The sequence below is a fragment of the Hippocampus zosterae genome, chromosome 21, assembly GCF_025434085.1.
Source record: "Hippocampus zosterae strain Florida chromosome 21, ASM2543408v3, whole genome shotgun sequence".
In the NCBI taxonomy this organism is placed as follows: Eukaryota; Metazoa; Chordata; class Actinopteri; order Syngnathiformes; family Syngnathidae; genus Hippocampus; species Hippocampus zosterae.
Window position 1 is genome coordinate 3,730,894 of NC_067471.1, and position 13,037 is coordinate 3,743,930.

The 13,037-nt window shown below is 45.1% G+C and overlaps 1 protein-coding gene and 1 long non-coding RNA gene across 2 annotated transcripts in view; both read right to left on the minus strand.

Moving 5' to 3' along the window:
* The window catches only part of LOC127593676 (uncharacterized), a 115,350-nt gene that overhangs the window by 12,029 nt on the left and 90,284 nt on the right, over nt 1–13,037 (minus strand). The gene's annotated exons all lie outside the window — the stretch shown is intronic.
* The window catches only part of camk1da (calcium/calmodulin-dependent protein kinase 1Da), a 43,979-nt gene that overhangs the window by 9,066 nt on the left and 21,876 nt on the right, over nt 1–13,037 (minus strand). The window contains exons 4-5 of the mRNA XM_052055252.1: nt 1,231–1,369; nt 846–972 (exon numbers count right to left, since the gene is read on the minus strand). Coding sequence (XP_051911212.1) covers nt 846–972; nt 1,231–1,369 — 266 coding nt within the window. The remainder of the gene's footprint in view (nt 1–845; nt 973–1,230; nt 1,370–13,037) is intronic.

A 13,037-nucleotide genomic window follows, 5' to 3' on the forward strand; every position in this document is an offset into this window, starting at 1 on the left:
ACAGCTAACGGAATCTTCAAAACATTAGCTTAGTCACGACACAAAAAAAAACGATGCACTTGGCTCTTAATCATTCAAACCTGGCCCGGTGGGTTTTAGGGTTTGTTGACTGTTGCGTTACAGTTCGAAGAAAATGACAAAGTGAACCGATGCAGGAGGGCATAGAAGGCTGGATGAGAAAGTATGATAGAAACGGCATCAGGAAAGCATGTGAGGAAAGCCTACACCGTTTTTTGAAAGGTAGGCTCTAATAAGTTAAATGCAGGGTAACTGGGATATGTGTACGCGCATTATGATGAAGTTAAAGAAAACGAACACGTTGTGCAAAGGTTTCAATGGATACAAAAAAAAAGTACACGCAAGAGACTTGACATTGCATGTCAACCAGTTGAGCAATTGGTTGTTTGTGTTGATGCGGGCGAGGGGTCTGAACATCTGTCTCTTGTCACAACGGATGCAAACGCACGAGCAGAAAGACACGCACTTGATTTTGAGTGAATGAGGGAGCGGGGAGGACGGCTGATTAATGCTATATCAGTGAGGGAGCCTTTCGTGCACATGCACACGAGCACACACGCGCTGAATAAAGATCGATGACCCAGCCTGCATAAATCTGCCTGGTGTCAGACGGAAACAACATGCGCTCATTGAATTATTCATGTCTGCCGGAGAGAGGCACGGCCATCCGAAGAAAGCCGCAACATGTACTTTGTACATACACAAACGGTTCAGACGCACTCCATTCATAGCCCCAAAGCATCAAATTCGCGACGGCGCATCGTATTTCTGCTCGTGCGACATGTTCTGCAGCTCGATGCTATAAACGTATGGCCACTGTTACTTACCGACGTATCCTGGTGTCCCGCAGGCAGTGGACATGACATTGCCGCTGCCCTCCATCTTGGAAAGACCAAAGTCACTGATCATGATCTTCGAACCGTCATGGGGATTAAAGTACAGCAGGTTCTCCGGCTACAGGGGAAAGACAGACCTTGATTTAGAACATTAAAAAAATAAAAAAGGGGAAATTTGAAGGGAATTAGAGACACATCTGTTCAGCTTGAGCTTCGTGTGTGACACCTCATGAGGCAGCACGCAACCACACTGACCCCACAGCGCACGACTGCACAGTGAAGAGCCCCTGGCGTAATTGCGGCACTAAATCTCTCACTGTCAAGTGAGAGCAAAAAGGCACTTAAGAGGTGAGGGTGAGCCAGAGAGCGTGCTTACCTTCAGGTCTCGGTGCACGATGCCCATGTTGTGTAGATAGTTCACAGCGTCCAGGACTTGTCGGATGAGTGTGCTGGCATCTTTCTCGGTGTAGAAGCCTTTTTCGACGATTCGGTCAAAGAGCTCCCCGCCGGACACCCTGCACAATTCAAATGTGAATTAATTACATAACTGCGGTATCAGGACACACTTGCGAAAGCATCTGATGGACACATGCAACACAAGATTAGTTGAAAGGTTTGTGCTTGCTTAAAAGAGTGGATATGACCTCCTTTATTATTGCCCAGATGCCACCCCCCTCCCCTCCACTATCTTTGTTCATGTATCTATGCCAGTGACGTTAAGTGACAGGCACAGAAATTAATTGCACCCGTTACCGTTATTGGAACAGAATAGATGCTTTGCGCTCAACAGTTCCGGTTTTCCACACCAATTCAGTATCTGGTGTACGGGCACCTAGCGCCCTCTGCTGGACAACTCCGTCACGTAAAGTGAAACTCTCCGCACGCGTCAAAAACACAACACGCGAGCGCGTGTGCAAAAGCGCCATTGGCACGCCCATCCATGGATGCGCTCGGGCTTGTTGTCACGGTAACAGATCAAATTAAAGCTTGTTCAACGGTAACTTTTTTTGGGGGGGGTCTAAGCTTCAACAACCACCGTACTGCCCGCCTGGCAGTGTCAAATGTTTGCAAATAAGCAGAGCGTCGCAATCAGGGAAAGGACACGTGCCTAGGGAAACATGCGAAACGGAAAGGAGCAAAAGACTGAGGTAATGTAATCGCCCCCCCCAAATTATAAATAATAATTAAAAAAATGAATAATCAAACTCAAACACTCATCGAGCTGCCATCAGCCGCAACTCACAGACAGGCTAACCTGCACCACACCACATCCCTTACAGGCATACAGGCGATACACAAATACGATGAAAAAAAATATTTCAGGACGAGCTTGTGAATCCAGTCATTACTAATGCCGGCACGCTACGAGACGGTAAACATTTCAAAGTTGACACAGCACTCACGTATAGAGATTGTACGGAGAAGTGAGTGCTTTCAAGAGAAGCCTAAAAGTTTCATAACGTGAGGAAAGAAAAGGGCAAACCAAGTCTTCCTCTATTGTCTTTTTCTAGTTGTGCTCCAACAAAGAAGGGGAAATTGCTTTTACTGTTGGATTTTTCTTGTTGAGAAAAAAAAATGACTGAGTTCACAATGGGGACTGTGGTCAGAGGTTGGTTGTGATTCGGCTCCCTTTGAACGACTCTCTCATTTTCAGGCAGGAGCAGGACGGGAAGTCATTTCAAAAAGCGATGGCTGTTTTTATTCGTGTTGCTGAAGAAGGCAATCAAAATATCAGGCACTGTTGTGGCTGCTGGCTCTTTTCAATTTGACCGGTAAATGTTGAAAAAAAAAAGAAAACAATGGAAGGCATAAAACAGAGGAGATCAAATTATTTTTTTAACCGCTGTCCTTCATGGTTTACTTTTTTTTTTTAATTTCTCCTTCGACTCGAGGCCGCTACAATTTAGACGTTTGTTAGAATTTGGATCATTAAAAAAAAAACACCAATAGTGAGGCGGTGATGAATTGCAAATCCTGGGAGGCCTTGTGTGTTCCCCGAATCGTATTAAAAACATGATAAAGATGATTCGGCGTAGCGACTCAGCCCAGTAACACCATTTATTTGGATTTCAATTGCCGTGAATAGAATTATCCAACAAACTGATGCACTCTTCCTTTTCAAAGCGATTCTCCCTCCCCCGCATCCCCTCCCTTCCCATGATTGTACACAGGCTTGAATAAGCGTTTTCTGTCAATTTTGAAAACCGTGATCGAAATGCTTTTTGCTGGGTTGTCGCATTGGTGCGACGGCCGAGTGCAGCCTGCGGCACAAAAAGGCCATAACAAATGAGATTTGGACTAACTTGATTTGATTCTATTTTATTGTTTTGTGGGGGGTTTTTTTTGTTTTTTTTGCTGCTCAAGCAAAGACATGCAATAAAAGATGAAAAGCGTGTCTAACGGGAAGCATGTCTTCATAACATGAAGGGTGATGCAGTGATACAATACAATACAATACAATACAATACATGCTGATTTATATAGCGTTTTCACAACAGCGGCAGCTGTAACAAAGCGCTTTACAAAACAGTTAACATAAAGTAAAATAATATCCCTCGCTATTTCGCGCTTCGTTTATCACCACTTTGGTACATCACGGATTTTTTCAAACATTCATTAAAAAAAATTATATATATATATATATATATTTTTTTCTTTGGAATTCCGAAAAAAATCAGTGTCTAAGTATTGTTTACTATGCGTGCTAGTGTGTGCTGCGCACTCTGCTCAAGCTCGAAGGTCCACTTGGGGCACAAGTGCGTGTGAGTGCACGCATGGGCTTGGAGGTGAGTGTTTTTGTGTTGCTGAGAGAAAGAGAGAGAGACTTATAAGAACAAAAGCAGGTCTCTCCATCCTTAATTGTCTAAACAACCTTAATTGACTAATCATAAACACACTGCAGCAGGAGGAGGGATCGCTGGCCTGTGTGTGTGTGTGTGTTCTTGTACTCACTACATTGTGAGGACCGGCGTGAGTTTTTAACCAACGGAGTGAGGACATTTTGACGAAGTGAGGACATTTTGGCCGGTCCTCACTTTGACACCCTCTAAATCAACTCCAAAGTGTCCAAAACGGGTACCCTGTGCTTTTCCCCAAAGGTCCCCAGAATGGGTCCATGTTCAGAATTTTTCGCCGGGAATTCACACCCTTTTTGCTCTCTACTGCAGCTTCTGTCGAAATTCAGTACTGCACCAACTTCACACTTTTTGCTCTCTACTGCAGCTCGTGTCAAAATTTGGTACTGCAACAATTTCACACTTTTTGCTCTCTACTTCAACTAGTGTCGAAATTTGGTACTGGACCAAAATTATAAATGACAAATCCCCTTGCTGCTCTTTGAAGAGCCACCTTGAGAAATAGTTATTTAAGATAAGATATCCTTTATTCGTCCCACACTGGGGAAATTTACAGCCTCCAGCAGCAAGAATGTATGTAGAAAGAAGAAAGAGAAAAAAACAACAAACATCTTTCAATTAAATGCAATATGAACACAAAATAATAATTTTTATCCATTTGTGTTCATATTGTATTTAATTAAAAGATGTTTGTTTTTTTTTCTCTTTTTCCTTTCTTCTTTCTACATACATTCTTGCTGCTGGAGGCTGTAAATTTCCCCATTGTGGGACGAATAAAGGATATCTTATCTTATCTTAAATGGATAAATCGCAGTACTATTTACAATTTTCCTTCACATCATTTAATTATTATTATTATTATGATTGTTATTTTTTATTCATCAGCCTGACAGCAGTCGGTAGGAACGAGCGTCGGTATCTCTCCTTCTTGCAGCGCGGGTGTAACAGTCTCTGGCTGAAGGAGCTACCAAGTGCTGTCAGGGCGGGCTGGAGAGTGTGGGAGGGACTGGCCATCATAGCTTTTTTTGTTTGTTTTTCAAAGAACTTTACAAGTTATGTGAATTCAATTTTTTTGTGAGGAATGTATTTTATTGAATGTGTTTGTTCTGAGTTTGTGTTGGACTCCTATTATTTCCATGTGATTTGGTTAAATGTATCCGATTAAAATTGGAAATGCAATTAATAATAACAGTACCCAAATTAAGTAAAGCCTCAGTCCTACCCAAAATCCACCATCATTTTTGCAAAACTTTAATTGTATTCAATAGAACGCAATGAAGGGACATAGAATTTTTTTCTTGTCTACATTACATTTTACATTGTCTAGATCCAAAAGTACTGTACTTAAACAAGTAGAAAAATGTATTACATCAAAAAAGAGAGGTTCGAGGCTCGTTAAAGCCACTTTTCATCAGTTGTTTTTGTTGAGGCACAAATAAACGTTGCATTTAGCATAATTTTAAACTGTCTGACCATTACAATTGGACAAAGAAACTTTAAAACGATCTGACATATCTCTTCAATGTGTACACATACAGTGAACAACTGTGACATCAGCTCAATGAAATGTAGAGTGAAACTGAAATGAACAGATTTAAACACTAACCTCGTGTACATAAATACAACACAAATCATCTGGTACTAAACAAAGACATAAATGCAGCTCGAAGTGTGACAAACAACGATAAACAAGGCGTTTTCGCGATTCTTTCGCATGCTAATTAGCTCGCTAGCACCGACCTAGCATCGTCGCTATGTTGTTAGCATTCATTTAGCATCATCGCTATGTCGTTAGCAGTACTGTACTCTGAGCTAGCGAGTTTCAATGACAACAATTGAAGAAAAACGATTTCCGAAACACATTTCTAAATAATTCTAAGCACAAGCAGACTTACAGCCATTGCTTTCGAAGGTGAAACGAAAGGAATATAACTCAGGAGGACCAGTTGCAACGACCACAATCGGGCTTTCTGGAACGATTAGTCTGCTACCAACACGGCGTCTGCTACCCACAATGCACCGCGATAACTAAATGAATATTCTAAACACGATTTCTATTAATGAAATGGCCCGAAACTTTTACTGTGGGCAGAACACTTACATACAGGAGTTTATGAATAAAATGTGTGCGAGAATTGAAAGCCGTTGAGAGACGGCATCGTGTTTGCACATGGTGGCCAACTCCTGCTGAGTGCATCAAGCCGAATTAATCAAATATCTTATCATAAAATAACTTATCATGGGGATTGACAATAGGATGGCACATATTTTTATTTTATTGGATGGATTCTGGAGTTGGTGTGAATTCACAAATCCTGCGAGAATTCAGCTTGCAGGCATGGTTTTCCTTAGAAGAGGCTGTGAATCAGTCGCCAAATGTCCGCATGACCAATGTTCCCTCTAAATTGTGCTCGTGAGCAATTTTGCGTAGCTCTCGTGCTCCCAGCCGCACACGGTGATGCTGGCGCGCACAACGCGCAGCTGCAGGCAACATTGAAGGGGTGTTCACACGGCACACATTTGCTCCGGCCCTGCACCGATGTATTTTGTTGCGATATATTTTGCACCGCAGCAAAATGTGTGGAGCGTTCACATGAACAAAGCCGCTGAGCATGTCAGCACCGGCACAGCGTCGTGCAGCCCCACTTGCGTTCACACGGCAGTTTCTGCAGCGGAGCAAAACGACAGAAAACAAATGAGCTGTCGTGTTGTTGTTTTTTTTAAACGTATACACAACTCAAGGACTACTGGACAGGCACGTCCTTCTCCTTCTCGGTCTCCGTGCCTTCTGCTCGAGAGTGACTGCCCCCGAAAAACGCAAATCAACGATGACTTCAATGACACTCAGAAAAGCAAACACGTAATGCGCCAAACAGAAAATCAGAGAGGAAATCACAAAATAAATTATATGGGGGTGGGGGGTTGTGAGCACACAACAAAGGAACAAACTACACAAACAACTCCGAGACAGTCCAGTCTCCTACAAAAGGAAAGATGTTACCAGCTAAGTCTTGTGTCGTTATTAAACAAACACATGCAGTCCGACAGAGCGTGAAAGCAACGCATTCTCGCTGTACGTAAACTCTTCACAAGCATTTGCTAGGGAGCAAATTTAACCCAGTTGCGTTCACACGTGCAAATTTACATCGGTGCTGCTGCGCAAACGAGCTTTTGCTCCGGAGCAAATTTTTAAACCACCTCCCTATGGTGGATCAAATTTGGTCCGGTGTAAGCTGTTTTCTGGGGCTACACCGGAGCTAATTTGCACGCGTGAACGCTCTACTGGGGCAGCCCCGGTGTAGCACCGGACCAAATTTTGCCGTGTGAACACCCCTTGAGACCGCTTAATTCACGAAAACCATATGTGGACATAGTTTACGAGCCCCTTAAATGAGCCTCTTTGTTTGTTTAAACCTCTTTCACACTTTTCGGTGGACAGGAGACTAGAAATCTTTGTGTTTAACTAAATGACATGCTTTGCATGATTAATGAGTAGGCAGTGTGGGACCATATTGCTACAGGTTGTATTGAGACTTGATTATTCTTGAAAAGACCCATGCTAAAATAAAAGTAACGAATGAGGGCTGGTATATATGTAACAACTCTCTATTCAGTGGTTTGATTTTTGCTTGTTTTGTAACATATCTGCTTCATGTAACTTGTGATCTCAGGTTTTAGACAGGTGTAACGCTTGTTTGATTTTGCTCACCGTGGTCCAAGTAATACTCAGGCAGTTTGTGTGAATGCTATTACAAATGGAAAATTAGAAGAAATATTGCTCATGACCTTTCTGCATGTCCACACGAATGACTCAAACTTAAATACTGTGGAATATTGCATGTTTCAAGTATGCCGACTCTAATCAGAATTTGAAAATGCTAGCTTAAAGCTCTTCTCATGGTCTCACCACCCGTGGGATGGGTCAAAGGGGTCGGGTGCAATGCGAGCTGGGCGGCAGCCAAAGGCGGGGACCCTGGCGGTCCGATCCTCGGCTGCAGAAGCGAGCTCTTGGGACATGGAATGTCACCTCTCTGGCAGGGAAGGAGCCCGAACTGGTGTGTGAGGCAGAGAAGTTCCGACTGGATATAGTCGGACTTGCCTCCACACACAGCCTAGATTCTGGACAGCTGAGCAACGCTGTCTTGGGTGGTGATCGAGGGGAGGTCAAGTTTGAGATAGTGAGTGATTGGAAAGAAAAGCCACCAGCTGTTATAGGTCTCAAAGGTCGCAAAGAGCCCTCATTTTGTGACTACTCTTGTTATAATGTATTTTGTTCATATACCTGTACTGTATACTGCCGTTTTTGTGTTATTTGTGTTGTTGGGGCATATATTTTTGCATTTGACTGCATGTGTTCTTACACATGTATTTTGTTAACATACTTGCATGTTCATAAAGGACGTGTACCATAGTCATGTCCCACATAAGGAAATTCTGTTATCAAGACTGATTGAGCAACGCAACCATGATTTCTACTAAAGAATACTTACTGTTGTTACTTACTGGATGCAAATCATAATGATCCAGTTGAAATGTCCAAATCAGAATGAAACAAATTGGATATGCTGGGAACACTTCTGCAATACAGTACCTAACTCATTTTTTCTTGCAAAGCGTTGTGGCTGGCTTCTGCGCAGCTCTGCTAATTGAAATGTAAACAAACTCATGTCTGGGGGGAGGGGTGCTGCAAAAACTTCGTTTTGGAGCAGGTAACAGCCGCTCCTCTTCATGGCCAATGACCTAGTCAATTATCAAAATTGCCACAGCCTTTTTGAACTTTGAGGTCTGCTGTGATGGCGAGCATGATAAATTTTGAGCAACATCTACATACAGTATTTGAGTAACTAGGCTCACCAATGTCACATACTCCGCGCACACACAGTATATTTAAAATGACTTACATTTTTACAATTGTTTATAAAGCAACATAATTCCAGCTCCGGCCTCCCTGTGTGGAGTTTGCATGTTCTCCCCGGGCCTGCGTGGGTTTTCTCCGGGTGCTCCGGCTTCCTCCCACATTCCAAAAATATGCGTGGCAGGCTGATTGAAGCACTAAATTGTCCCTAGGTGTGAGTGTGAGTGCGAATGGTTGTTCGTCTCTGTGTGCCCTGCGATTGGCTGGCAACCGATTCAGGGTGTCCCCCGCCTACTGCCCGGAGACAGCTGGGATAGGCTCCAGCACCCCCCGCGACCCTAGTGAGGATCAAGCGGTTAGGAAGATGAATGAATGAATGAATGAATTCCAAACTCTAATATGGAATTTAGATGAAACAATTATTTACTTATTGAATGCAAGTCATATTTTCCAGTTTCAATGTCCAAAGCTGAATGAAATAAATTGGATATTCTGGGGACACTTCTGCAATACAATACCTAACTCATTTTTTTCTTGCAAAGCGTTGTGGCTGGCTTCTGCGCAGCTCTGCTAATTGAAATGTAAACAAACTCATGTCTGGGGGGAGGGGTGCTGCAAAAACTTCGTTTTGGAGCAGGTAACAGCCGCTCCTCTTCATGGCCAATGACTAAGTCAATTATCAAAATTGCCACAGCCTTTTTGAACTTTGAGGTCTGCTGTGAAGGCGAGCATGATAAATTTTGAGCAACATCTACATACAGTATTTGAGTAACGAGGATCACCAATGTCACATAATCCTAAAATAATTACAGCAAATAAAATTATATATATGTTCACAAACACAACCGCACACACAGTATATTTAAACTGACTTAAAAATTTACAATTGTTTTTAAAGCAACATAATTCCAAACTCTAATATGGAATTTAATCGTTTCTTGGTTTATTGGAATTGGAATTCTTTACTTATTGAATGCAAGTCATATTTTCCAGTTTCAATATCCAAAGCAGAATAAAATGAATTGGATTTTCTGGGGCCCTCCGTGAGTCGTCACCTTACCGTGGTGGAGGGGTTTGTGTGTCCCAATGATCCTAGAAGCTAAGTTGTCTGGGGCTTTATGCCCTTGGCAGGGTCACCCATGGCAAACAGGTTCTAGGTGAGGGGCCAGACAAAGCACGGCTCAAAGACCCCAATGATGAATACAATAAATGGATCTAGGTTTCCCTTGCCCGGACGTGGGTCACTGGGGCCCCCCTCTGGAGCCAAGCCTGGAGGTGGGGCTCGTTGGCAGGCGCCTGGTGGCCGGGCCTACACCCATGGGGCCCGGCCGGGCAGAGCCCGAAGAGGCAACGTGGGTCCCCCTTCCCATGGGCTCACCACCCATGAGAGGGGCCAAAGGGGTCGGGTGCAATGTGAGCTGGGCGGCAGCCAAAGGCGGGGACCCTGGCGGTCCGATCCTCGGCTGCAGAAGCTAGCTCTTGGGACATGGAATGTCACCTCTCTGGCAGGGAAGGAGCCGGAGCTGGTGTGTGAGGCAGAGAATTTCCGACTGGATATAGTCGGACTTGCCTCCACACACAGCCTGGGTTCTGGTACCAGTTCTCTCGAGAGGGGTTGGACTCTCTTTCACTCTGGAGTTGCTCACGGTGAGAGGCGCAGAGCAGGCGTGGGCATGCTCGTTGCCCCCCGGCTCAGTGCCTGTAAATTGGGGTTCACACCGGTGGACGAGAGGGTTGCATCCCTTCGCCTGCGGGTGGGGGGACGGGTCCTGACTGTTGTTTGTGCATATGCACCAAACAGCAGCTCAGCATACCCACCCTTTTTGGAGTCCTTGGAGGGTGTGCTGGAGAGTAGTCCTGCTGGGGACTCCCTTGTTCTACTGGGGGACTTCAATGCTCACGTGGGCAATGACAGTGAGACCTGGAGGGGCGTGATTGGGAGGAACGGCCCCCCCGATCAGAACTCGAGTGGTGTTTTGTTATTGGACTTCTGTGCTCGTCACGGACTGTCCATAACGAACACCTTGTTCAAACATAAGGGTGTCCACATGTGCACTTGGCACCAGGACACCCTAGGCCGTAGTTCCATGATCGACCTTGTGGTCGTGTCATCGGATTTGCGGCCGCATGTTCTGGACACTCGGGTGAAGAGAGGGGCGGAGCTGTCAACTGATCACCACCTGGTGGTGAGGAGGCTCCGATGGTGGGGGAAGATGCCGGTCCGTCCTGGCAGACCCAAACGTATTGTGAGGGTCTGTTGGGAGCGTCTGGCAGAATCCCCTGTCAGAAGGAGTTTCAACCCCCACCTCCGACAGAGCTTTTCCCATGTTCCGGGGGAGACGGGGGACATTGAGTCCGAGTGGACCATGTTCCGTGCCTCTATTGTTGAGGCGGCCAATCTGAGTTGTGGCCGTAAGGTGGTTGGTGCCTGTCGTGGCGGCAACCCTCGTACTCGCTGGTGGACACCAGCAGTAAGGGATGCCGTCAAGCTGAAGAAGGAGTCCTATCGAGCCTTTATGGCCTGTGGGACCCCAGAGGCAGCTGACGGGTATCGACTGGCCAAGCGGAACGCAGCTTTGGTGGTCGCCGAGGCAAAAACCAGAGCATGGGAAGAGTTCGGTGAGGCCATGGAAGCCGACTTCCGAACGGCTTCGAGGAAATTCTGGTCCACCATCCGACGTCTCAGGAGGGGGAAGCAGTGCACCACTAACACTGTGTACAGTGGGGATGGGGCGCTGCTGACTTCAACTCGGGACGTTGTGAACCAGTGGGCAGAATACTTCAAAGACCTCCTCAACTCCACCAACACGCCTTCCTTGGAGGAAGCAGAGCCTGGGGACTCTGAGGTGGGCTCTCCTATCTCTGTGGTTGAAGTCACCGATGTGGTTAAAAAGCTCCTCGGTGGCAAGGCCCCAGGGGTGGATGAGATCCGCCCGGAGTTCCTCAAGGCTCTGGATGTTGTGGGGCTGTCCTGGTTGACACGCCTCTGCAACATCGCGTGGTCAACAGGGAGAGTGCCTCTGGATTGGCAGACCGGGGAGTTCTGTGGGGTGTGCTTCGTGGGTATGGAGTACCGAACCCCCTGTCTCGGAGTTGTTTGTTCCTTTGTTGTTTGTTCACAACCCCCCACCCCCATAGAATTTATTTTGTGATTTCCTCTCTTGATTTTCAGTTTGGTGCATTAGTGTTTGCTTTTCTGAGTGTCATTGAAGTCATCGTTCATTTACGTTTTCTTGGGTGGTCACTCTCGAGCAGAAGGCATGGAAACCGGGAAGGAGAAGGACGTGCCGGTCTAGTAGTCGCTTGAGTTGTGTACATACAGTACGTTTTAAAAAGAACCAACACGACAGCTCGTTTGTTTTCTGTCGTTTTGCTCCGCTGCAGAAACTGCCGTGTGAAGCGGCTTTGTACGTGTGAACGCTCCACACAATTTGCTGCGGTGCAAGATATATCGCAACAAAATATATCGTTGCAGCGCCGGAGCAAATGTGTGCCGTGTGAACGGCCCTTTAGTAATTCAGTTCCTACAACAGCAAATCGCAACCGGCCCCTTGCTAGGTTCTGATAACCTTCAATCTTGGCTCCAGCCTCCCTGTATGGAGTTTGCATGTTCTCCCCGGGCCTGTGTGGGTTTTCTCCAGGTACTCTGGTTTCCTCCCACATTCCAAAAACATGCATGAAAGAATAATAGAACACTCTAAATTGTCCCTTGGTGTGAGTGTCAGTATGGATGGTTGTTCATCCATGCATGTCCTTTTAGAACAGCTTTTCACATGGCTACACTGTAAAAATGAACTTTTGGTTTGAAAAAAAAAGATGTCTACATTAGAGATTGTGCAGGACAACTGCGTCTTTGTCAGTGGCTAAGTACCCACTCGTTGATGAGTACTTAAGAATGCAATGGACAGTAATTAGGGTGTGACACATATTTGGTTTGGGGGGGGGGGGGGACAAAGTGGAGACTCGCTTCGTTGACGCAAAGTTTCACATCAAGGTGAGGGGCCTGAAATTAGCTTCTTGTAGCCCGTGAGTGTGAGACCCCTGTATTAAATTAAGAAACATTTCACATCTTTTTGGAAAGGCAGGTTGGAAATATAGGTTGTTATTTCAGTATTATTGGATGACTACATTGATAAACTACAACTTGAGCCCTTCTGACAGTTTCGTGGTATATTGGTTTCAATGGCAGCACTGTTAAATGCTGGATGCGGAAGGGAGCCGGTCACCTTGTTGAAGTGAAGTTGTAGTCTTGGAAGTAGGAAAAATGGACAAACATAAATATGGAACAGCTTTGACAATATCCCAAACTGTAATAACCGAAGCAGAGCATTGCATACACAGTGTAGGTGTTTTATTTGTTTTAATTTCTTTGATTGATAAATTAATAACTAAAGTGTTTTGAAATGTTGTTACAATACTTTATGTAGTTTAGGAATTTGTGTGAATTTCTGATTATGTTATATGAAACGTTAA